The sequence below is a fragment of the Colletotrichum fioriniae genome (genome assembly GCF_027942845.1).
Source record: "Colletotrichum fioriniae strain IMI 355084 chromosome Unknown scaffold_1, whole genome shotgun sequence".
Lineage (NCBI taxonomy): Eukaryota > Fungi > Ascomycota > Sordariomycetes > Glomerellales > Glomerellaceae > Colletotrichum > Colletotrichum fioriniae.
This window is the reverse complement of record NW_027076837.1, coordinates 2,129,909-2,154,872: the sequence shown is the minus strand read 5'-3', so window position 1 is coordinate 2,154,872 and position 24,964 is coordinate 2,129,909. Positions and strand designations below refer to the sequence as shown.

Genomic DNA, 24,964 nt, shown 5'->3' with positions numbered 1-24,964 from the left:
CCGTTGCACTTCAAAAGTCTTGGCAACAGAGCCAAGTTTCTACACATACACACCACACATTGTCTCTGTCTGGCTGTAGCTATCCTTGCACCGGTCGTTTCTGCCAATCTTCAGCAGCAGGGTCTCTCTCGACTTGTATCCGTCCCTCTTTTGGCGTAGTTGATCTGCAGCTTTTCAACCAACACTTCGTCACCTTTCATCGAAGGAAGGCTTGGAAAGCTTCGATATTTACCTGGGCTGAGGAGAACTGGAAGGGAAAAAGGGGGGAAATCGCAAACGGGGCGAACCGACTTCCTGCAATCACACATTCACAAGATGGACGCCGCATACCTGAGCGCTCGCCAGACGGTGGTCAACTCGAACGACCTCCCTCCCGGCTGGGTTATACAGAATGGACGGGCGATTCCATGGTGGTACAGTCGGGTAAGCTCACATCCATCACTCTTGCCATCTACCTTTGTCCCCCATATCTAACATCTACCAAAACAGACGGGCGTCATCGTAAAGTGGTCCGTCTTCCTCGGCCTGACGACCCTCTTCGCAGCCTTCCTCATCATAGGCTACGCCCACGGCAAGCGCCGCCTGAATAAGGGCCTCCTGCCCCTGGGCTACCACCGCTGGCTCTTCAGCCGCGCCCAGCTCGCCCGCGTCGACAGCCGCTATGCCTGGCCCGCCGCCACCTACAACACCTACCGCCCCGAGTACTACAACACCCACCCGCAGGCCCAGGGCGGCGGCTACTACGGCATGCAGGGGATGCCGCCCCCGACCTACGACCCCAACTCGGCCCGGCCCCCCATGTACGCGCCCCCCGACGGCGGCAGCAAGGTCGACCCGTCCCAGGAGTATGGCGTCACGCCGCCGCAGCCCTCTGTTGCGGCGAACCACACCGGCCAGCCGTACCCGTATAGGGCGCAGTGAGGCCAAAGGTGTCATGTCCGAGGCGGGAGCGGCGGGGAGGAGAGGTGGCATGTGATTTGACGTTATTGCGATGGCGATCTTTTTCGAAGCGTGGGAGGAATATGCATTGTTGGCTAAAGGCGAAACAAAAGACGAGATGAGGCTGGAAATCATCAAGACAGGGAGTACGCAGCTGAAGACGGGAAGCCACCAGGAAGTGATTTCTCCGTCAAGCAGCTGCAAGATCTTACACATCGATGCTACATGTCTACAGAGACGGCGGCTGGATGCTTTTACACAAATAACTGTTGTCAATTGTACAAAGTAGTAACTTCTACCAACACCAATCGAAATGATACCAATGAAAAACGCCTCGCTGACCTGGCTAAAGATGCCGGGGGTTTCGCAACAATACGTGGCCCTTCGTGACGGCGTTGGGTATCGTCATAAAATATACAATCATTACTTGCCTTGAAGGGTCTCCTAGTCCATATCCATGGCGTCGGGATCGTAGTCTACAGGTGCCGCCATCCCGGTCGGGGTTAGGGGATCCGGAATGATGGCGTCTACAGGTTGCTGAGAGACGAAGGGCGGAGGCATTTGCACTGGGGCGCCTCTGCCTTCGCGCTCGAGACGCTGCCTCTCGCGCATGCGGGCGCGCGACTCGACGATGGCCTTGCGAACACTGTCCTGCTCACGAGGTACCGTCAGGGACGCGGGCTCGTTGTAGAGGACCACCTGCATGCCAGCAAGTTGGCCTTCGTCGTTGGCGAAAATGGAGGGAGGAATGCGCGTTTGGCGGAGGTGCTTCTCAATGTCCGGGAGAAAGACGAGCTTGCCCTCGTCGGGCTCGCTCTCTGAGGAGGACAGCTCATCGTCAATGTTGTAGATGTAGACCTTGTGCTTGGAGTCGTCGAGCTGCATCACTTCTTCATCGACGGACGGTTTGCGATCACGACGTCGGCGACCGGGGGTGGGAGGAGGGGTGGATGCTGACGACGAGTCTGCGGGGATTGGGATGCTTGAAGACGGAGTTGGCTCCTCCACAGGCACGTAGAGCTTCTGGCCATTCTTCTCTGCATGATGCGTTAGTATGAAAGCGGAAAGAAAGCTTATAATGTCGCGGGCTCGTATTGTGGCAGTTTACTTACCTAAATTCAGAAGACTGAGCCTTTTGGATAAACGTTCGTTGTCTTGGGACTCAGCTTTTCGTTTGCGCCTTAGCTGCCTCGCCTGCGGATGCTGGTGCTGGTGCTGGTGCTGATCCGCCTCCAGGGCGTGGGAGGGAGATTGGGTCCCGTGCAGTAGCATATTTCGGCGACTTTTGCTCTGGAACTTTCCCTCTTTCCTCTCTGCCTTCGTCCAACCGCTTCTTCTTCTGGTGTACCACCCCTATTAGCACTACCAGCTCTCTGGTCCGCAGAGCTGCTGACCGACGACAACGACGATAATATTCGGAAACAATTGCGATGGTCAATTGTTCAAACTCTCGAAGCGGCCACTAGAATCGCAGCAAAGAGAGACACGGCAGGTGCAGCTGAGCAGCGGGCGTAACAGAGGTGCTGCCAATCGGGTCCGACGTTCTCTCAAAAGTGAGCTTTGAGGGAGAAAAGAGGGAGAGAAAGGAACGGTACGGCTGATATCGAATCGCCGTTTCCGGAAGGGTAGGGAATATCCCGTCGCGAAGCGAAGAACGCGGGCCCAAAGTCAATCCAAAGTCTCAAATGTCTTTGGCGTGCTAAGGTCTTTGGACGGCGAGAAGCAGAAAAACAACTTTTGCCAGTGTTGGTTGTCTTTTACGTTTGGTTGGTAAGAGAAGAGAGAGTTGCGGCTTGAATCAGCAAAAAGAAGGGGGAAAGAAGAGGAAAAGAGGAGATCCGTGGACGGTTCTAGTACCGGTAGAGCTCGCTCGCTGGGCTCGCTCTCTCCTGGGCAGATCCAATTCGTCGATATATATTCTAGGGGTGAGGGGGAATTTGGAAGGAAGCGGAGGAAGGATGACCTTCGCTACTACTAATGCTGCTGTGTTCGTACGAGGGGCGCGGGCGCAGGCGCGTTCTTCTTTGGCTTTCAGCTGTGGCGGACGAAGTAGCCTTGAGCATCGGCTGCGACTGCCGGGGATCTCTGGCGCTTTTGTACTGGCTTTGACTCATTCTTGTAGAAGTTTCCACGACAGCAGCACCGGACCACCAGCTCCAGCTCCAGCTCCAGCAACAGCAACAGCACCAGACCTGGACCACCACCACCACCCGTCGCTGCACCCGCACCCGCACCCGCATCTGCATCTCCACCACCACCACCACCACCACCACCTGCAACCAGGCCCGCCGCCGCTATCGCCCCAGCTATCATTATCTCTGCCTCTGCCACTGGCACGGACGCCGCTGCCCCTCCTACCCCGAAGCAATGCAGCTGCCGCGCTAGCAAGCTGCTCATCCCGCCAAAAGAGTCACAGCTGTGCCGACCCTGATAAAACATCGTCCCTCCCCTCATCATCATCAACAAACACTTTTTCCAAGAGGACTCGAGCGTCGGTCGGATCCAGGACAGATACCCACTCACCGTCTGGACTCATCGCATCGAGTGCTACTTTTCCTTACAGGCGCTTCCACTCTACTTCGACCTTGCCCACCCCAGTCATGGCTGAGCCAAAGTGGCCCGGCGCCGTTGTGCGCAAGACTTTCCTCGAGTTCTTCGAGAAGAGGGCCCACACGATCGGTATGTTGTCACCGACTTCCCCCTTTCCCCCAGCAACACGGCGCGATAGAGGAATATGCCTCTTCTATCCTCCATCTAGACATTGCGCTTCTCACTTTTGCTTCAAAAGTATCGATTGGCTAACCATCTCTGCTTTATCTCAGTGCCGTCTTCCTCCGTCGTCCCTCACAATGACCCCACCTTGCTCTTCACCAATGCGGGCATGAATCAATTTAAGCCCATTTTCCTCGGAACGATCTCAAAGTCGGATCCAATGTACCCTCTCAAGCGTGCGACCGACTCCCAGAAGTGCATTCGCGCCGGTGGCAAGCACAACGATCTCGATGATGTCGGCAAGGACAGCTACCACCACACATTCTTCGAGATGCTGGGCAACTGGTCCTTTGGAGATTACTTCAAGAAGGAGGCCATTGAGATGTCATGGGAGCTCTTGACCAAGGTCTATGGTCTGGACCCTGCCCGCTTGTACGTCTCCTACTTCGAGGGTAACCCTGAGATGGGTCTCGAGCCCGATTTGGAGGCCAAGAGCCTGTGGCAATCCGTTGGTGTCCCGGACGACCACATCTTGCCCGGCAACATGAAGGACAACTTCTGGGAGATGGGTGACCAGGGCCCTTGCGGTCCCTGCAGTGAGGTTCACTACGACAAGGTTGGCGGCGGTCGCAACGCCGCTCACTTGGTGAACGAGGATGACCCGATGGTCGTGGAGATCTGGAACAACGTTTTCATCCAATACGACCGCCAGGCTGATAAGTCACTCAAGTCTCTCCCCGCCAAGCACGTTGACACTGGCATGGGTTTCGAGCGTCTCGTCTCCGCTCTCCAGGATACCGTCTCCAACTATGCCACCGATATCTTCACGCCCCTCTTCAAGAGGATCGAGGAAGTTACTGGCGCCAGGCCCTACACTGACAAGTACGGAGCCGACGATGCCGACGGAATCGACACTGCCTACCGTGTCATTGCTGACCACATCCGTCTTTTGACCTTCTCCATGTCTGATGGTGCTGTCCCCAACAATGACGGCCGCGGATACGTCCTCCGCAGAGTGCTTCGCCGCGGTGTCCGCTACGCGCGCAAGTACTTCAACGCCGAGATTGGATCCTTCTTCTCCAAGATTCTTCCTGCTCTTGTCGATCAGATGGGCGAACAGTTCCCCGAGATTGTCAAGAAGCAGCAGGATATTATTGAGATCCTTGACGAGGAAGAGGCGGCCTTTGCCCGTACCCTTGACCGTGGCGAGGCTCAATTCGAGAAGTTTGCCAATGCCGCCATCAAGAAGGGCGAGAAGAAGCTCACTGGTGCGGAGGTTTGGAGACTTTACGACACATTTGGGTTCCCCGTCGATCTCACGAAGCTGATGGCCGAGGAGCGTAAGCTCGACATCGACGACGAGGAGGTCAAGGTTGCCCAGGAGAAGGCCCGCGAGGCTAGCAAGGTCGTAAAGAACGCTGCACAGACGTTCGCGAAGCTGAATGTCCACCAAATCGCTGAGCTTGAGCAGCAGCTCAACATTGCGAGAACGGACGATGAGGCCAAATTTGTCAAGGGTGACTCAAAGGCCAAGGTGCAGCTGATCTACGATGGCAAGGGTTTCATCAAGTCAACTGAGGGTATCGCCGAGAACACTCCCTTGGGTCTGTTGCTCGACAAGACCAACTTCTATGCTGAGTCTGGTGGTCAGGTCGCCGATTCTGGTCGCATCGTCATTGATGGTGTCGCCGAGTTCAAGGTCCTCGATGTTCAGAATTTTGGTGGCTACATTGTCCACAGTGGATATCTCGAGGACGGCAACTTGTCCTCTGGCAACGAGGTCATCTGCGAGTACGACGAGCTGAGAAGATCGCCCATCCGCAACAACCACACTGGCACTCACATCCTCAACCACTCACTCCGGGAAGTTCTCGGCGATGACATTAACCAAAAGGGCTCTCTGGTCGACAACGAGAAGCTGCGTTTCGACTTCTCCCACAAGACTGGTGTGACTATCCCTGAGCTCAAGAAGATTGAGGACTTCTCCAACGCGTACATCCGCCAAAATGGAAAGATTTACTCAAAGGAGGTAGACCTCGATCTTGCCAAGGGAATTGAGGGTGTTCGCGCCGTCTTTGGCGAGACATACCCCAACCCCGTTCGTGTTGTGTCTGTCGGCGTTGATGTTGACACCCTCCTCGCAAACCCCAAGAACGCAGAGTGGCGCAAGGTCAGCGTGGAGTTCTGCGGAGGTACTCACGTTGAGCAGACTGGCCTCATCAAGGACCTTGTCATCGTTGAGGAGAGCGGTATTGCCAAGGGTATCCGTCGCATCATCGCCTACACTGGTGATGCTGCTCACCAAGTGCAACGCGAGGCTGCCGAGTTCTCCAAGCGTCTCGATGCACTTGAGGCACTTGCTTTCGGCCCCGAGAAGGAGCAGGAGATCAAGTCGACTCAGCATGCTCTTAACCAATTGACTATCTCGACTCTCACCAAGGAGGATATCAAGAAGCGCTTCGACAAGATTGTCAAGTCCGTCACCGATGAGCAGAAGAAGCGCCAAAAGGCCGAGTCCAAGACTGCGCTCGACACTGTTGCTGCGCATTTCGAGAAGAACAAGGACTCCAAGTGGTTTGTTGGTCAGCTCCCGATCTCCGCCAACGCCAAGGCCATTGGCGAAGTTGTCAAGCATTTCCAGTCCAAGGACAAGGAGCGCTCTGTCTACCTATTCGGTGGAAGCAAGAACGAGGGTGCCGTTGCCCACGGCGTCTATGTTGGCACTGTAAGTTGACCTCGCACGAGTATGGAAGTACAAGCTAACACACAATTCAGCACCTGTCCTCACAAGGTGTTACCGCCGAGCAGTGGGCTTCTCAGGTCAGTGGAGTGATTGGAGGCAAGTCTGGCGGCAAAGAGCCCACCCGTCAAGGACAGGGTACCAATGCCGAGAAGTTGGATGAGGCTGTTGCTGAGGCAGAGAAGTGGCTGAAGGAGAAGCTCAACATTTGAGCAACAGAGATATCCCGCTGATATGCTGCAACATGTCTGGCAACCAATTTACTTTTCACGGGGTCTAGATGGATGGGAGCATGGGCGAAAACTGGATATGCTACGATTTCGAGCATGACCAAAGTAGGAAAAGGAGCAGATCACTGGGCATGATGAGCCTGTAGTTCCTCTCTATGTGTTCCAACAAAATTAGGAAAGAAAAACTGAACAAAGTTAAAACAGCAGAATTACGTGCTGCGTGCGTTGCGGAACTTTCCGTAGTCTAAGGGGTATATGTTCTTTTTCTTTTCTACATTTGTTTATACAGTTACCAGCACACTTGCGTTCTGGTAGTAGCTCAGCAGAGGGTTCTCCCCGCTGCGCGTTTGGGTGTCTTCGAGGAACGCCCACCGCTGCATAAAGTCACCGTGCGACATGAGCCTCGTAAGCTTGCCCGTGATGGCCTGGTACATGGCCTCCATGGTTTGGAAGTCTGTGGGGAACATGATGTCAAAGTAACCTTGGTGGACCTGTGCGAGTTCCTGTTAGCAGCAGCACTTATTTGCATACGGTTGTTAAACGTACCAAAGGCGTCGTCACGGGCACCGTCGTGCGCTCGTACCGGGTCTGGACGACGGGGGCGTTGAGGCCCGGTATGGCGTCGGGCAGCGAGTGGAAGTCGCTCGTGACGAGACGGTGGCCGGGGAAGTACTTTTCCAGCACGTCGAAGAACTGCATGAGGCGGGTCGGGATGTACTCTGGCTCCGAGAGGTTCGGCATGAGGGGCATGCGCGACTTGAGGTGACGGAGGACGCGGTTGGCCGGGTAGGGGAGGGGATAGCGGCCCCCCGTAGCGGCGTGACGGACGCGCAGGAAGCGGGCGAGGACGGGGTCGAGGTCCGGGGAGTAGAACTCGTAGAGGTCGTTGTCTGCGTCGACGAGGACGGAGCCCTGGAGGGGTTCTTCCGTGGCGAGGTCGTAGCGGACGACGTCGTGGGAGAAGTTGTCAAAGACCTCCATGGCGAGGAAGAAGCAAGGGGAGGGGACGCGTTCGGACCAGGAGAAGATGGACTGGTTGATGATTTCGACCTTTGAGGCGTGGCCGCGGGAGTCGGCGGTGGAGAGGAGGTGATGGCGCTGGAGAGAGGCGAGGGCGGGGGAGATTTCGATGATGCGGTACTGGGTGCGGGCGTAGACCTGGGGGTCGAGGTCGCGGATGTAGTCGAGGATGTTGAGCATGAGAGTGCCGCGGCCAGCGCCCATCTCGTAGATGATGAGATCGTGGTAGGGGTACGTCGTGAGGCGGTAGTTTGAGACGAGGTAGCGGGCGATGGCCTCGCCGTAGTAGGGGCGGAAGAGTTCGGTGGGCGTGTGCCAGAGAGGGCGAGCGTCGTTGACGCCCTCTTTATCGTCGAGGTCGTCCTCGAACTCGGTATAGCGCCGGCCGAGCTCGCGGTAAAAGTGCGGCTCGTCGCGGAAGGAGGGGAAGTCGAAGGGCTGACCGGGGGAGAAGATGACGGCCTGGGTGGAGAAGTAGCCGTAGGCCGGGTTGTAGAGGCTGTCCTCGATGAAGTCGCGGATGAGCATCTTGGCCTTGCGCGGGCGGGTCGAGCGGGCGGCCAGGTCGCGGGCGTTGAGGGTCGGGTAGGTGTCGAACTCGTCGGCGCGGTCGCTCGGGAAGAGGGAGGTCCGCTGCTGCCATTTTGACTCGTTTGTCTTTTCCTGCCTCTCGGACGTGGTCTTTACGGCGTAGTGTCGCCGTTGTTGAGGTACCGTAGAGGTATTAGCCGCCCTTGAAGAGGGGGAGGAGGATGCTGAAGCTGCTACGCCGCCGCCGTGGTTATGTTGTACACGAGGCCGTTGGTGGTGATGACTTAGAGCCGGGATGCCGGCGGCAGTCGTGCATTGTCGCCGGGATTGGCACGCGGGCCGGCGGAAAAGCTCGCGGAAGAGACGGGTGACGGCGGGGGAATCCATCCCGAGAGTAGGTTTCGATGGTCGAGCGGGACGACTACTCGGCAGGGCGAACTGGGGGTCGGTTTGGAAAAGTCAACAAAACGGTTGCAAGTCGCGAATCTTCGGTTTGGCAGAGAGGTTCGGGCATGGCCCGAGCTCCCTTCTACCACGGGGCAGCTATTAATCCGCCACAGCGCACATGCCCGCTCCCGTCAGCCCCACTCCACCGCCGTAGTCGCCTGCCTAGGGATGCTCCGACGGGAGTCTTAACGCCTGAGGAACCTGGAGGCACAGCGTGGTAGACGGATACAGAGGCGCCGTTGAGGCTGAAAGGGCAGGGGTCTACAAGAGCTAAAATGACATCACCTCCAGTTTAGCGGGCAAATCCCCTGTAGAATAAGATCGTTGAAATTCATGCGCCGAGCACCTGTGTCAGTGTTTTTGTTTTCCGATACCGCAACCACATCTCGTCAAGAGATACACGACAACAACAAGAGTTCGCGGGAAAAGCAACGCGGATGATGGAGCACGACACATGACACAGACAACATGTCTCTGAGTAACCATCCCAAAGCCTATGGCTCGGCAGCCCTAGCGCTCGCCTTCACGGCCGGCATCCTTGTCACCCTGGGCTTCAAAGACTTTTATCCGGACCTCGAACGCCGGTACCAGCGCCGTCGCAACCGCCGCGCGCGCAACAACACCGCCGCTGGCGGATCCTCCGCGGGCCCCTCTCGGCGTAGCAGCCTCTTCTGGGGCCCACCCGTACAACTCGAAGACCACGAGACTGCATCCGAAGCCGATGAAGCGGCGGCCGCCGCTATCCTCACCACCCTCGGCGGTTCCGCATGGAACCCGCCGTTGATCGCGGACGGCGTGGCGGGCGCCATCGGCAACACGCCCCTCATCAAGATCCGCTCCCTCAGCGAGGCCACGGGACGCGTCATCCTCGCAAAGGCAGAGTTCCTGAACGCGGCCGGCAACACACCCAAGGACCGCGTCGCGCTGTCCATGATCGAGGGTGCCGAGGCCGCGGGCCAGCTCGTCCCCGGCCGCGGTGACACCATCTACGAGGGCACCGTTGGCAGCACGGGCATCTCCCTGGCGACGCTCGCCCGCGCGAGGGGCTACCGCGCGCACATTTGCATGCCCAACGACATGGCCATGGAAAAGGTCGATCTGCTCCGTCATCTGGGCGCCACCGTCGAGCGCGTGGACCCGGCGCCGATCGCGTCGCCGGAGCACTTTGTCAACCTCGCCCGCCGCCGCGCGCTGGAGCACGCCGCCGAGGCCGGCGACGGCAGCGTGGGGTACTTTGCGGACCAGTTTGAGAACCCGGCCAACTTTGCGGCGCACCTGCATACCACGGGCCCAGAGATCGTCTACCAGACCGGCGGAAAACTGGACGCCTTTGTCGCTGGGGCGGGGACGGGCGGCACCATCGCGGGCGTGGCCAAGTACCTCAAGGAGGAGGCCAACGTGCCGGGCCTGCAGGTCGTGCTGGCGGATCCCCAGGGCAGCGGGCTCTACAATAAGATTCGGCACGGCGTCATGTACTCGAGCACCGAGAAGGAGGGCACGCGGCGGCGGACGCAGGTCGACACCATTGTGGAAGGCATCGGCATCAACCGCGTCACGGAGAACTTTGAGGCCGGCAGGGAGCTCATCGACGACGCGATCAAGGTCACGGACGAGCAGGCGTGCCGCATGGCGAGGTGGCTGGTGGAGAACGACGGCATTTTCGCCGGCAGCAGCAGCGCGGTCAACTGCGTTGCGGCGGTCGTGGCGGCTTCGAGGCTTCCCGAGGGGAGCCAGGTCGTCACCATTTTGTGTGACTCTGGCACGAGGCATCTTAGCAAGTTTTGGAAGCATGTGGCGGCGATGGGCCTGGAGGAGGACGATCACTCGGCTGATCTATTCTCAGTGCTCAAGATCGACCCGGCGAAGAATTAATGATACAGACTACTAATAGATCAACTTCCTCTCCATACTACTTTCTTACTCCCTGCATAGATCATAAATGGCTGCAGGCCTATCAACATGTGTACACGATGAACACTCGGCTGTCGCAATGTCCACTTCAGAAAGTCCTTCTGGACCCCCCAAATATGCCACTCAGCAGCGTCGACGAAGGGATACATTGGAAAGTACATAATGTGGCGTCATGAAGTCATGATATAGAGAGCGCTTGAAGTGCATGTGGTGAGGACCCGAGACGATGTTACAAGGTAGTGAGCCAATGCCAGTTAGGCACTTTGCAAGATCTCGATTGCTCCCAAGCCTCAACCTAATACAGGCAACATGGCTATAGACTTATCAAGTCCCCCCATCTAAAGTGTAATTCGCTCTCTGTGGATCCGATTGTCGATAAGCACACATGCGTCTGATGCCCGAAGCTTTTATGTTCAAGGGCAGAGCAAAAAGAATCAATAAAGGAGAAAATACAGAGGACCTTTCCTCTTCCCCAACTCCATACCAACCAAGCCCGCACTCCCGAGTGCCAAATGCAGGACCATCATCCCGTGCTTCAATAACGGGGTATAAGTGAAAATCACGCCGTCAGTTGAAAAAATCGAAACTTCCTCTCCAGAATCGTACGCTCAAGAGAACTGAAACTTAGTCAGCATAGTCGGCAAAGAGAGTCAAATAATGGCCAACAAACCTTCCAGCGGTTACCGCATACGGTACACTCGCAGAATGTTGTCATCGGTTCATCAGCACTGCGAGTCTGCGCCTGACTGTAGCTGACTTTCTTCTGGCCACACTTGCCGCACTTGAGAGCATCGCTGATACTCTTCTCAGCCATGGGAACCTGGGCCTTCTTCATGTTCTCCTGCTGCAGAGCATCCTCCTTCTTTCTCTGCTCTTCCGACTTGAGCTCCTCGTGGGTCATGACCACGAATCGAGCAGGAGTGATCTTGCCTTCCATGACATTGACGCCAAGCTGGCGGTTGCTCTTGACCTTAAGGTTGCTAAATAGGGAGCGCAGCTTCTCACGGTACTCCTTGGTGACACCCTTAAAATGGCTGTGGGCAGCCAACTCAACCTCGATGGCCTTGTTCAGAACATCGTTGACGGAAGCAGTGGATCGGTATGCGAGGCCATTGTAGAGGAGTTCGATGCAGGAATCGCGAACAGCGTCATTAGTGCGCTTCACTTCGGCGCCATCGGCTTTAGCGCGGCGAGCCTCGGTGTTGCCCTTGAAGGGTTGGTTCAGCGCAGACGACGAGGACGGTTTCGGGGCCGGGGCCTGGGTTGGCGACGGAGCAGCCGGAGATGATCCCTTCTTGATCTTGCCCTGCTTCTCGGCTTCGACCAGCTTTTTCCACTTGTGGACGAGCTCTGTAGCGGCGCGAGCAATTTCCTTGTTCGAGTTCTGGCGAAGCTTGCCGACGAAGACACCCGCTCTGCTAGACTGGTCGAGTGCAAACGAGGTCAGTTACGTTTCGTCGCAATAGCAGACAAGGTGGACAGATATATGCCAAAACCACGCATGAGGATAAAAACAGTGCAATCCGCAACGTACCCGAAGCATCTCCTCCGTAGGGGCAGCCTCCTTCTTCAGTCGTTCGAGGAGAGCAAGGGCAGTCGCAGGAGGCTCGTTGGCCTGTACGACCTTATTGAGCTGCTTGATGCAGGACTCAAGCTCGCGTTGATCCATTCCAGTCGACATCGTGGGCAATTTGTGCGCAAATGAATGGCGATGAGTGATTTTCCGGCGCGCGCGACGCGATTCTCGATTGGTGAATGTTCAAGGAGTTTGTTCGGGCGTTGAAAGAAAGCGAGGCTAGGTAGAGGTGACGGCCATTTTCCTCAAGTGGGTGGTGGAATCGCGCCGGAGCCAAGTGGGGCAAAGCATCAGTATCCACCTCACTGTCGTGGTTGCAGGTCCCGTCCCTTCCACCCGTCATGCCTTCCCCCGGATCCCCGGTATTATGTTTCACCGGGATCCGTTCTGGCAGGAGAGGCGTGGGGTGTTACCGTGCTGCGCCCCTTCCCGCCCTTCTTATCGCTGGACGTCCATGTGACGACAAGGGGAAGCGAAGCTTATCAAATGTCGAGTCACGCTGCCACATGGTCCCTGCTGCTGCCATTTCAGCGGATTCAGCGGAGAAGCTACCCACCTGAAGCTGTCCCCCACGACAGCTGCTGCGCATGCAAGGGGCAGATGCTGGAGCCTATGACGCCAGAGGTTGACATGTTTGGGACGTCTGTTAACCTTCTCTAAACATCAACAAGCCTTGATCGTCCTTTGTCTCTGCCTATTCTTGGCCAACAACCGTTGTACCCGTTTCTGTTACTAGCTCCCGTCGAATGACTCACTAGTACGGACATAATATCCGGAATCATCAACATTATTGTGCCTTATATCAAGGCAGCTACGACGTCCCAAGCCTTGCGGTGAACTTCGCCACTCTACGCGCTCGGCGCGTCGCGAGATCATCTACACTCCAAAATCTAGTAGTAAATAATTGACTTGCCCATGGACGGAACACCATCTCTTGACACGACACAATACTCTTCCCTGTCTGGTTGAGACTCAGAAAACGACCCTCTCAGCCACGACCTCGAGGCTTCACCGATATCATCAGGCACGATGCCTGCACATCGCCAACAAGACCTACCCGTCGAGAGTTCTTGGCGTTTGGTGGAAGGCGGCGAAAATGACAGCTTCGACACGTCCATTCTCAACGACCTGGAGGAGGACGATGGCTTCCTGACGGAGCCGTCACAACTTCCGTCGCAGTCATTCAGCATCGGCGGCTCTCAAGAGTCGCACCACAGCGTTCAAGATTTCATGAACAAAGCGGACGATGAGCGAGTCATCCTTCGCTCGCCATTTCAACCCACTGTACGACGAGACCCAAACCGCTCTCCCGAACCGGAGTTCATCATGCCATCCATGCGCTTCAGTTCTACTTCAGGGACTGGGGCGAACACTCAACACAGTAGCGGTCACTCCTCTCGGACCATCCGCCCCAGCGACGTCTCATATCAGCAGCAGGACGTGCGGCGTCGTGCGATTCGCCAAGCCAGCACTGGAAGTCCTACATCTGCCAGACGTGGCGACCCCAGAAGAATGAGGGGTTACTACAATGAACCGGCTGAGCTCAAGACCGTCACGGAGCGCCTGTCAGAGTCTCTTCCAAGTGCGGCCTTCAACATCTTGGCATGGATTTTCAACGTCATCGGCATGGCCCTTGGTTATATCCAAAAGCCACTGGCGCTATGTCTGGCAGTCTGGCTCTTCTTTGGCGCCTCCATAATGCTTCAAAATATGGTCACCAAGTCAATTACAACATCGCTCTCGCCATTCTGCCGTATCCCGGGCGCAGCATACCTAGACCTCCCGTTTTGCCCTTCGTTCACTACTGCACCAGGCGAAGGCAAAGAGTCAGGGTCTGAGTCTGCCAACGTTGAGTTTGACGACCTCATGAATGTTCAGTCACAATTCGAGCAAGTCCTCGAGCGCAGTGCCGACGGCGTATCGTTACCAATGGAAATGAAGCGTTCAGAGTCTTCGATACGCGACCTACGCACCATGGTTCGGTACTCGGAATTGCCACAGCGAGACGAGCTTGTGTATGAGTTCAACGAGTACATCGATACCGCCCGCTTGACGGCCTCTGACTTACAAAAGTTCAACGTTCATGTGGGATCCGCTGTCGACTCCGTTATCTCGATTAACCGTTGGACATCTCGCTATCTTGACACTCTCTCTGCATCAGAGACGACAGATGTGGGACTGGTTTCCCAGTGGTCCAGTTGGCTCTTCTACCCCTTTACTTCCACAGTCACGCCATTCTCCGAACGGACGCTTCTCGACAAATACATCGAGCACACCGCCCTCGTCTCTGACCGGATCTCCTCTCTCATAGTAGAAGCGCAAGGAGTTCTGCTTCTACTCACAAAGGCGGAGGAAAACCTGAACCAGATTTACGAAATTGTCACCCGCTCGTCGAATTCGGTCAAATCCCGTCGAGACGAGGTTCTCTGGACGTTGTGGACTCTTGTCGGTGCGAATAACAAACGCCTGCATAACCTCAACGCTCAGCTCTCCCTCCTGCGCCAGGTGGATAGACAGCGCGTCACTGCTGTTGCGCAAATATCGGCTCTTATCGTGGACCTTGAAAAGATCCAGGCGGGGCTGGGTGACCTCCGTGACCGCGTTGCCGCTCCCGAGCTTGTGCGTGATTCGACCATAGCAATTCCGTTGACGGTCCACATCGAGACTATCGACCGTGGAGTCGAACGACTTGAGGATGCTCGTCAGCGGATTCGCGCCGCCGAAAACGACCGTATTCGCGAAGCGTTGGCCAGAGGAGGGACAAAAGAGGATGACAAGCTCATTGAGGGACGTTCATAATGAGGAAAGGTAGAGAATGGTGGAAGGAGAAAGAATACGGCAAACAAATGGAAATGCCGAGACATGGCCACTGGATGAAAGTTAAGATTTCGGGTGTTTATGATGCATAACTGAAAGTGCTTGAGACGATCAGTTGGCCCGGCTTGGCGAAACAAATGAGATGAAAGCTGGCATATACCATGATTCGGATGAAACGACAATAGCGAAAATACCACGTGTGGAGCAGTCTTGTATTTTGTAAGACAAATTGAATAGAACGGGTCCGATTTGGATACTTCTTGTCATACTGAGGGTATATGGTGGGTTTCCCGGGCTTTACACACGCAAAAGACTGGCCTTAACGGGATATGGCTTTTAAGGGAAGTCGCACTCACGGTATATAGTAGAACATGCTTGTCTTTCTAGACCGTGACAGGTCTCAAGTTTTGATTTCATTGCCCGCTGTCTGGACGACGCAAGACTACCTAGTCTGAGCAGTGCAAAGCTGCCGTCACTGATTCCTACGCAACTTTTTCGTTTCATACCCTCCTCCAAATCGCCGTTGATGCTTAACCGTGCCGATGGGGTATATCCAGTCCAAAAGCTTGGGCTCTTTACAGCAGCCCAAGAGTAACGTTCCGTGCCAAAATGTAGCAATCCGAGGGCAATTCCGAGCCCACCGAGTCTATCGTCGTGATTGTGAAGTGAAAGTCTCCTCACCACCTCCCTCAGAGGTGGGTTCCAGGGAGTGTCATAGATATGCATCGTGATATTCCCTTGCTTGCCTGTTAAAAGTTCCAAAGGCAGTCCCCTCCTGCCTGACCCTAAACGCCATTACACCATGCAACTCCGAATTTGATGACATGCTTCCAGTGCATGCAACTGTCATGAAAATCCCGGGAAAACCTTAACGACATAACGTTTCCCTGCAATCAAGGTCAGAAGATATTTTCGGTCTCGCATAGAGTTTGTACTTACACGCTGGATTGCGACCATCTGGGTCGTCGAAAGGTGTACCAGCGAGCGCTCTCATTCGCGCTCTTGCCAACTGAGATGGGCTCTTACGTCCTTCAGGCCGTGGATGGTTCTGATGTGAGTCTGATCCAGGCATATGGAGCCGCAATCCACCTGCTTTCCGGCGTCTGTTCTGATGAGTCGCCGGAGCTGCAGCAGCTTGTCTGGGCGGCTGAGGTTGCGAATGTGGCGGGTCTTGAGCTTCGGATGGGCTTGAGGGTTGGTCTGAATCTTCTTGCTCCTCTTGGGTCGGTTCGAGGGCACGTTGTGTAGTGGACAGGGGTGCAGCCTCGAGATCCACAGCAGTATCGACATTTGCTGACTCCTGGACTGTTTTCGGGGACTTGGAAGTCAGAACGGGCGTCATAGGCGTTTCTGTCGGGGATGATGCCGCTTTGTCCGTGCCGAATAGCCGCTTGCCCCAACGCTTGCTTTTCACCTCCCCCTCCTCGTCGTCTGACTCGTCAAATACAACCCGTTCCCTCAATCGTCGAATGGCCCTCTCACGGCGTACCATACCATTGGTAATCTTGGGACAGTAGTTCGGTGGGAGCATGTTCCTCTTACAGATTGGGCACAGTGAGCTGTTGAGACTTAGAAACTCGTCGATACACTCGGGGTGAAAGATGTGACCGCAAGGCAGTTCGCGGATGACGGAGTCCCGGTCGACATAATTCTCCAAGCAAATGTGGCACTGGGGCTGATAGTTCGTGGCGACGGTGCTTTTTGAGCTGTTGACGCTAGCTCTTCGGGCCCTCGATCTCGGGACGGCAGATTCGGATACTGTTCGCTGATCGGTCCGCATGCTTCGCGGTGACCTTACGGATTTGGGTGGCCTTGTGGTAGAAGGTGTGCTGATTATTTCAGGCTGGAAACTGTAGGTGAAAAGTGGGAAGCCCTTGACGTGATCCACGGGTACGGTCACTCGTTTGATTCCCATCGCTTCCAAGTCAACCTCGCCGCTCAGTACCCTCCTTCGTAGTGAAATTCGTCGTCTTCTTTGTACTAGGTGCATCGTGAGTGATAGACAGGCGATGATGAATATCACAACGCCGACCACCGTGAGAATCCATGTCCACATGGCAGGGACACTGTCGCGATCCTTGATCGTCAGCTCTGTCCATATGCGGACGTAATCATTATCGTGGGGGTCGTAGATCTCCTGGATTTCCTCTCCATAGGGGATTTCGGAGATATTCCCAGAATACAGGCTAAGCTGCTTCATAAATTTGGTGCCCTCGGCGCCTGGCACGGCGAAAATCGGGAAACGGTTCTGGGTTCGCCATGCATCGCCATCTTCAAGATCCCATATCGGGGAATCAGCGCCCTGTGGTTCATTCGTCGAATTGTTGGGCCGGTAAAAGATAAAGGCGCGGATGGGATCGAGGCGTGCGGATGCAAGATAGGCCTTGGTGCAGGTCGCATTAAACCATGGCGCAATGGCAATTAGGTTATAGTTGGTAGGAGGAAGTTCTGCCTGTGTAGTGGCATTTCGGGGGATTATGTCGTACTGCTGCTCGAAACACGGGTTTGTGACGCTGAGATCGGGGACGTATAGTAGACCTCGGATGATGCCATCCTGCGTTTCGGTATTCGTCGTACTCAGCGTGGTGAGGTTTGCTGTGATGGTGTCCTGGTAGGCTACCTTGCTCTGTGCACTTGATTTAGATCAAGACCTGAAATAAGAAGGATGGCAACGAGACATACCGACAGAGATGTTATGTTCTTGATGAGAGTCGAGGGAACGGTGTTTGCACCCGACCAAACAGGGTTACTGAACAGCAGACTGTGTGAAGGTCAGTTGGTGGTTGAAGCTACGCACGTGGTTGGGGAAATGCGGGTGGTGAGGCATTCGCGCCAAGGTCTGCCCACAGAGGCGCTGCGAGGCACAGTGACGCGGGCCAAGGCAGCAGCAACGTGATGCGACGGGACGATGAAGGAGTCAACGGGAAAGCAGCGAGGAAGCGTGCGCATCAATGAGGGATACGGGGACGATAGCATCGAAAGGAGCGGACATCTAAAAGGAGTTTTGCTAAGACATACACGACATTTCGAATCTGTTCGAGAGCTGTGAGACGTCAGTGAGTTGTGCCAAGACCGGGGGATTTTGGCACCTCTTGGCCGCCGCGAAAAAGAGAGAAAGCACAGCAAGCGTTCACCTGCTTACTATGGGCAAGATGACCAGAGGCATGATTTTCTATCGTGTATATTGTGAAGAAAATAAAAATGGCATATAATGACTTACACATGCTTCCCTCACATGTTCAACGAACGGGTTGAGGGCATTGAAACCATCAACCTGGTGTGAATAAATCGTGGGTGGCTGCTCGGGAAGTGGAATGAACACCAGCTCTCAGGTGGGATAACCAACGAACGAGCGAGGCGGAAATGCCCGGGAAATCGGTGTCGTCGGGGACTTGGTTACGGGACTCAAGGTTGACTCGGTCTGAAGATGGCAAACGGGAAGTAGCAGTGTGTAGTGAGTCGATTCAAGGCGAAGGCTACGATGTGAATGCACGAGGACAAGGTCGAGTCGCGATCCGAGGCGAAAGGGATGAGATTGGTGAAATGACAAGCGGAAGGTGATCAAAAGGCGAGCTGAGGAAGAAGCGATTGAATGGGAGGTCAGCGAGCTGGGGCAGGCGCGATTTTCAATGCCAAGCGGGGTTCAGGTCAGGTCGTTCCCAGTGCGCTTGCTGCAGGTGCGCTCTGTATTCGTACACACTGAACAGGTCAAAGGGAAAGCAAGGTCAGGTCCAGGTCCAGGTTCAGGTTCGGGTTCCAGGTCGGGGGGGTGAGAGGGTTGGGTGTGGGAATCGGGTGTGTACTGTGAAGAGTGTGTGTGTCTATGTATGGTGGTGGTGTTGGGGCAGTTTTGAGAGAGAGAAGGGTGGTGGCCGGGTGGCATGGTGGATGACTTTTGAACGACCGGGCAGCCAGACTGAGGACCGAATGGCTGGAGCATGGGGCAGGAGGTACGAAAGGTACTCCATACCTACAAGAATGACGAGGACGGGAGAAGTATCCGTAGCCAAATTGGAGGTATCGGATCATCAGCGAGGTGCAGCGTCGGGCACTAAGAAGCAAGTCGCAAGGTACTTTGTGCATACCTCACCTTGCCAGACATTGTATGTAAAGAAAGGTAGGGGCGAGGGAACTGATGCACAGCCTCCCTGCCCTGTCCTCGCACTTGCACTTGCACTTGTCCTCGTCCTCGTTGTCGCTACCCGCCTGTCCCAGAGAAGGAAGACCAGGTACTCTTGATGTACCTTTGGTTGGCTGTTGAGCTGCTTCATCTTCCATTGCCCGTGGCCACCGCACACCGTTAGTGAGCTACGTGCCTAGTCGTTTCTGCTGGCGTTCCGGCCGGCGTCTACGGGATACATCCTTCAATACACGGGCTGAATTCTGCTTTGTTGATTCCAATGGGAAATGGGCGTTGCATGATGTACTTGACAACGACCTGTGAGAAGTGGCATCAAGTACCAATCAGTAACATGAACAGCAGAGTGTGGACACCAGTTGACTGGAGAGCGCTCCAGGTCGAATACGGTGCAAGTGCGGTAACAGAGTCAAGACAGTCGGGAGACTCTCATGATGCGCGGATGGAATTGGACGCAAAGATGCAGCCAGTTGGTCCGCAAGTGCGGCACCGTACGGATAGGCTGGCAGAGAAGGGGGAGTGGATCGCGATGGAGACTGTTGAAAGTTCCCCTGGTAGCCAGTCAGGACTCAGGAGGCCGTCGACCACACCTCACAACTCACGCTTCAGAGCGAGCACAACTGTAGGTAAGGTAGGGTACAACATCCCAAGCTGGGCGAGGCAAGAGAAACACGGCGGACCATTCGGAAGTAAGGGAAACGGGAGAGAAGACATGTACCTGCGAGTACCTGCCGATGTACCTCAGATACCTACCTCGCACACACACACACACACCTTACCTAAGAAATGAATGCAAGGCACTTCCAATTGTTGCTGTGTGCTTCTTCCCTTCTGACTCTGAATCTATCTCTAGACGGGATCCTAGAGTCTTTTCGTCTACCACTGGAAATGGACATCAACAGATCGGTTCTGACTTCCCATTCCTTTGACGGTTCACGGGACCTGCTCACCTCAGCCAAATGCCCCGCACAGCATGGAATTCATCGCTTGCGCGTGTAGTGTATCGAGGCCCGACACGCACCAACTCCAACTACATCATCCCAGCGCATTCGAGGAGCCGAAGAACCGAACTCTTATCACGACACAACCACCACTGACCACAAACGCCCACACAACTATTACGGGATGCCGGCGGGCAGATAAAACCAACATCAATTTCAACCACCATAGCGGCTATTATCTATACTATACTTGGCCCCAAATAGTCTCAAAGACCCTGTACCTGCAGCCCTGCATTTGCTCGCGCGACTAGTATTCGACGTTGATACGCATACAGAAAGAAAATGGGCAAACCACAGCCGTTTCCATCTGCAAATCAATCATTGTTGTGCCGCTCTTGCCGTTGGTGTCGGTCACCGCATGCCACAAACCATCAAAGGAAAAAGTAAAACAGTCTCATTACATGTCCCCCGCCGTGCCGTCTTAGCCTGCACATCACACGCCCACGGATACACGGCATCCCCAGCCCAATCCCTCGACTGACGCCCATCGGATCGCATGTCATCATGGCTAAGCTTTTTCGTTGCCTCGATTCCCTCGAAAGCTTGTCTGATCTTTCAACGACCTACCCAGTTCCCCCCGTGCCGGCTCCCGCTTCCCATCCTCGCCAGATCGGCTCAATTCACTATTGCACCCGCTTTCCTTCTGCCTTTCTCTCACTAGCTATGAAACTTCATAGGCTAACATGATGGGCCCGTTCCACATTGATGGCCTCAGGAGAATCATCTTCCTAGTCTTCTCATCCGGGGTACGATTCGTGGCCTCCTTCTGATTCACTCCCGCTAAAATGGCAGGCGAATACGTACCCGCGTGTCTTAGCGTGGAAGAGAAAGAGGGAAAATCAGAAGGATCACCAACTGCTCTAGGCATTGCCGCCGCCGCCTTCGGATACGGACGCCAGCATCCCTCCGTTCACATTGACCAACAGAGTTATCGAATCTTCTCTGGTCCATCACCTGCAACGCCGGTATCCGTACCATGATGTCCGATCTGATTACGACCAGTACTCGACGGTGAGATTTTCCTCCTAGCTTCGTCGCATCGCACGCAGTCTCTCACACCTCCCCCTTTTCCACTTGGGATTTTGAGTTTCTCCCACCACACGGGCCCGGTCTCCAGTCATGGGCAAGTTGTGCCGACAGTTCCAGACGTTTTGCACGAGCCGATGTGCGTGACAGCTCGACCATGCCCGCCCGGTCGTTCTCGGCATTCACTCTGTCGGGTCTCCCGGTCTGACGGCACCTTTCGTGTGGCTCTCTATTATACGATCGACGGTCGTTAAACATGTATGGCGCTTCACTCGATATCAAAAATGCGCAATATGCTTCTCAGGGAGTATCCTGCCCAGCACCACGGGGTTGGCAGGTTTTTTGGAGCGAAAAAAAAAAAGAAAAAAAAACATGGGCGGCTTTGCATCATTGCTCCAAGGCACAGCATAACATCGTACCATTTTCGCACGTAGTACAACGCCAGATTGCTGGTGTGCGGCTCAAATCGACGCCTTTACTAAACAGCACCGCTGCAAGACGCTCGACTGCATATGGCCGCCAATAGCCTGGACGCGCACTCTCAGACCGCCCACTTGGCGCTCGACCATGGGAAGCGCACATTGCGTGGCCTGCGTGCTGCTATCCTCCCTCCACAAGGGCCAGTGCCTTTCGCTCTACCGAATCGGGATGGATACTGGCCGGCACCAACAACAGCACTCGGCATCCTACGATGTTTCTCCCGCTGCAAGTCAATTAGCGGGAAAAGCTTCTAGCGACCAGACCCTTCCCTTCTAGTCCTCCGCCCGCTCTTGGCATCCCGACTTCATACCTCATCACGTTTGCTATGTCTTCAGATGGCAATAAGCCTCTCAGAGACACCATGTCTGCAATCACGTCGCTGATCAATTCGGAATCACCCAGCTTACCATTCGGTTTTCTGGCTTTCCCACTTGTCGTCGCGATGCTACTCTGCAAACTTCCTCCGGCGTCCGGACTTAGGCACCCTGAAGCAAAGGTACATGGGGAGTACCAGCGCTTGGTTCCCCTCACAAACGCGGGTGCCCAAGCAGACGTCATTGAAACATTGGCTGCTCCCTGGGTCAGATCCACAGGGACAGGGGCCATCTCCCACACCTACGGTTGGTAATTTCACTGCTCTACCCTTGCCGGTAGAGAATACATTTTCCGGCGAAACTGATCTGGTCTCGTCCGGAATGCTGCATGCTTCACCAATCTGAATAATCAATTCTTCACCAATCACCCTGACTCCGTCCATGTCAGCCGAAGATGCCGGACAGCCGCCCTTGGTCTCCCAGCGCCGCTCTCGGCAATCTGGAGGCTCCCGGCCGCGGCGGTCTGGCGCCGTTCTGGTGTCTCAACCGGCACAAAAAGCCGATCGACCCTCTACGTCACGTACTAGTCTGTCGTGTGATTCGTCAAAGCATCTAGGCTGGCTGCGACACTGATACGCCCGAGAACAATGGCAACACCAGAGGAATCTTTTGACGGGCTGCCACTGAACCCTGTTTTTGACCGCGCGTCTTCTGTACAACGTTGGCGGATTCCACGATATGGGAGATGTTCGCCTTTTGCGGCTGTGTCGAGATTGCTGAGGATTCTTGGGCAAGATTTAATTCTCAGGTGAATATCTTGGCTCTGGCTTGGCTTCTTATCATCCGTAATGCCATGGCCTCAGAAACGCCAGGCACGACGGTGCCTGTTACCTGCCCAGCACACAGCCACGAAGTACAGCCAACCTTGGCAATGCTCATCACAGGAGGCAAAGAAATGGCTAGAGGAAGTATGCTTTTGTTATGTTGCGAGATCCATACGTCTGGTTAGCTACGCTACGAGAGATTCACGGCGGACGGGGCCAATCTGCTCGCTTGTGTTCATGTATCGCCACCACCTACATAAGATGGGCCTCTTGGATGGACTGTTTTCAACCCTTGCATGAACTGGATGTCTTGACTCTGTAAGCTCGCTAAGAAGGATCTCTCAGTCACAATTAGCACTAAAGCCTGCGAGGCTACGAAGTGAGAAGGCTTGCCCAGGTGTTCTAGCCCTAGGTCGCTCAGGTACATCTCTTGGCCATTGATTCCAGATGGCATAATGGCTTGGAGCTACGGACGTAGTAAAGTTATCATACGTGCTCCAATCTCCAAGGCCAGTCCAGTGTGACCCCCAAACTCGCGGAACAGATCCAAGTCAACTTTCAGCACCGGAACTTGGACGGGAGCGGATTGCGTTCCCCCGGGGTCATCACTGGCGCCTACAGCCGCTCTTATTGGTAATCTCCGCCGGGCAAGTCACCTGACGGAAGGAGACGCTCGGGTTATCGGCACCCTTGAACCAGTCGAAGCGCCAGTAGCACCCGGTCTTGAGCTTGGCCGGGAACCCGTCGCACTCGGCCCGGGAGCTGACGCCGCCGTACCGCTGGCCCCACCCGTTGGCCGGCGCTCCGTACTGATCCGTGCAGGCGTTGAATTGGCCCACGCCGCCTCCGGGGATCTGTTCCATGAACACAGTCAGTAAAGTATACATTTTCTTGTCTTTGCGCGGTGTTCTGTATTCCAGAGGTAGACAATTCTTTATATCTCCCTGCCGCATAACGGCGCTTCGGCTTCAACATATTATTTCCCTCCTGTAAGTGGGGGTTTCGTAATAGAACTAGTCACCCCGGTCAGGAAGCGTTGATGATATTCTCCCCGTCTCCTCCTACGTATCCGACAGTTTCCAACATATTTGATAATCTCCTGTAGGGAGGAATCGGGGCGAGTGATGGGTAACCAGGAGGGGGGGGAAAGGAAAGAGAAAAAACAGAGAAAATAAAGAAAAACTCACCGCAATATCAAAATGATTCTGCCCCAAATCACCACCCGTATTGGTAGCCTGCACAACCATCTTCTTCCCCGCCACAGCACCGCTCGTGAAACTCAGCTCGTAACAAGCACAGCACCACTGCGCTTCGTTACCGCCCGAGATCCGCACGGCGGCGAAGCCGTAGGCCAAATCGTCCGAGACGGCCCAGGGCGATTGGGCGCTGCACATGTACGCTCCGCCGCCAGAGTCGCACCCGCTGCGCGTGGCGCCGCCGTCCGACAAGGGGTTGTCGTTGCGGTCACAGGTCGTTACGGGACCGACGGCGAGGGAGGAGGTTGGGATTTTGCCTGGCCAAGCGCAGGAGGGTTTACAGCAGTCCCAGTAGCGTGTTGTCGTTCCTGTGCCTGTGGATTGGGCGTTTGTTTGTGGGGAGAGGAGGAGGAAGGGGAGGAGGAGGAAGGTGAGGGGGGAGGATGTTAGGTGCATCTTTTTTCTTCTTTTTTGGGGGGGGAGAGGTAAAGTCTAAGACTTGGGTTTGGATATCTGTAAGTAGGGGCTGTATATAGTTTCTTCGTGGTATGCGACGAGATGTGCGACGAACTTTCCGAAGTTCTGTTGAATTTTCGTGGGCGTTATGGTGAGATTTATATACGGGCTGAATGAGATATTGTAGAATAGATCCAACAACAGAGGTGATGAGTTTGTATATCAAATATCGTACATCGTATAGTTCAAAGAGGTACCATTCTCTGGCTAATGACGGGAAAATGGGTAGGACACAATATATACAACACCAGAGAAGGAGACCTCGCATCCGCGCCGTTCGTTACCATGTTAAAGGTTCCCGATTCTTCCACTCTTTCTCCTCCGTGCTTTCCTCTCTCGTTCGCATGGTACGTTATTATCAAGGGGTTGAAGTCAAAGGAAAAGAGCGGGATCAAAGGTTAAAAATTAACATTTACCCAAATTTAACCGTACCAAAAGAACAACGATGATCCCCCCCATCATTTGCCCCCTCTAGACTTTTCTAATGTTGCGTGTAGTCGGCCAGACGGGGAGGACGGGGGGAAAAAAACAACAAAAAAAAGTTTC

The 24,964-nt window shown here is 54.9% G+C and overlaps 9 protein-coding genes across 9 annotated transcripts; 4 read left to right on the top strand and 5 right to left on the bottom strand.

Moving 5' to 3' along the window:
- Positions 1-315: 315 nt before the first annotated feature.
- N0V96_000571 (uncharacterized protein) lies at positions 316-921 on the top strand (the record flags this gene model as incomplete). The annotated part of the gene is made up of 2 exons (XM_053193335.1): positions 316-423; positions 490-921. 2 exons carry the CDS (start codon positions 316-318, stop codon positions 919-921), a joined length of 540 nt encoding a protein of 179 aa, XP_053049052.1.
- Positions 922-1,383: 462 nt separating this feature from the next.
- Positions 1,384-3,053, bottom strand: N0V96_000570 (uncharacterized protein; the record flags this gene model as incomplete). The annotated part of the gene is made up of 2 exons (XM_065755972.1): positions 1,384-1,976; positions 3,050-3,053. The coding sequence occupies 2 exons, from the start codon at positions 3,051-3,053 to the stop codon at positions 1,384-1,386; spliced, it is 597 nt and encodes a 198-aa protein (XP_065615212.1).
- A 486-nt stretch (positions 3,054-3,539) lies between these two features.
- On the top strand, positions 3,540-6,603 carry ALA1 (Alanine--tRNA ligase; the record flags this gene model as incomplete). Its single annotated transcript, XM_053193337.2, has 3 exons — positions 3,540-3,618; positions 3,762-6,376; positions 6,427-6,603. 3 exons carry the CDS (start codon positions 3,540-3,542, stop codon positions 6,601-6,603), a joined length of 2,871 nt encoding a protein of 956 aa, XP_053049054.1.
- Positions 6,604-6,902: 299 nt separating this feature from the next.
- Positions 6,903-8,559, bottom strand: N0V96_000568 (uncharacterized protein; the record flags this gene model as incomplete). Its single annotated transcript, XM_053193338.2, has 2 exons — positions 6,903-7,112; positions 7,168-8,559. The coding sequence occupies 2 exons, from the start codon at positions 8,557-8,559 to the stop codon at positions 6,903-6,905; spliced, it is 1,602 nt and encodes a 533-aa protein (XP_053049055.2).
- A 528-nt stretch (positions 8,560-9,087) lies between these two features.
- On the top strand, positions 9,088-10,491 carry cys12 (Cysteine synthase 2; the record flags this gene model as incomplete). The annotated part of the gene is made up of 1 exon (XM_053193339.1): positions 9,088-10,491. One exon carries the CDS (start codon positions 9,088-9,090, stop codon positions 10,489-10,491), a length of 1,404 nt encoding a protein of 467 aa, XP_053049056.1.
- A 647-nt stretch (positions 10,492-11,138) lies between these two features.
- Positions 11,139-12,211, bottom strand: tfs1 (transcription elongation factor TFIIS; the record flags this gene model as incomplete). Its single annotated transcript, XM_053193340.1, has 3 exons — positions 11,139-11,147; positions 11,201-11,953; positions 12,065-12,211. The coding sequence occupies 3 exons, from the start codon at positions 12,209-12,211 to the stop codon at positions 11,139-11,141; spliced, it is 909 nt and encodes a 302-aa protein (XP_053049057.1).
- Positions 12,212-13,135: 924 nt separating this feature from the next.
- N0V96_000565 (uncharacterized protein) lies at positions 13,136-14,905 on the top strand (the record flags this gene model as incomplete). Its single annotated transcript, XM_053193341.2, has 1 exon — positions 13,136-14,905. One exon carries the CDS (start codon positions 13,136-13,138, stop codon positions 14,903-14,905), a length of 1,770 nt encoding a protein of 589 aa, XP_053049058.2.
- Positions 14,906-15,791: 886 nt separating this feature from the next.
- N0V96_000564 (uncharacterized protein) lies at positions 15,792-18,147 on the bottom strand (the record flags this gene model as incomplete). The annotated part of the gene is made up of 2 exons (XM_065755971.1): positions 15,792-17,539; positions 18,144-18,147. The coding sequence occupies 2 exons, from the start codon at positions 18,145-18,147 to the stop codon at positions 15,792-15,794; spliced, it is 1,752 nt and encodes a 583-aa protein (XP_065615211.1).
- A 5,164-nt stretch (positions 18,148-23,311) lies between these two features.
- On the bottom strand, positions 23,312-23,593 carry N0V96_000563 (Endoglucanase 5A; the record flags this gene model as incomplete). Its single annotated transcript, XM_053193343.2, has 1 exon — positions 23,312-23,593. One exon carries the CDS (start codon positions 23,591-23,593, stop codon positions 23,312-23,314), a length of 282 nt encoding a protein of 93 aa, XP_053049060.2.
- Between the last annotated feature and the right edge of the window lie 1,371 nt (positions 23,594-24,964).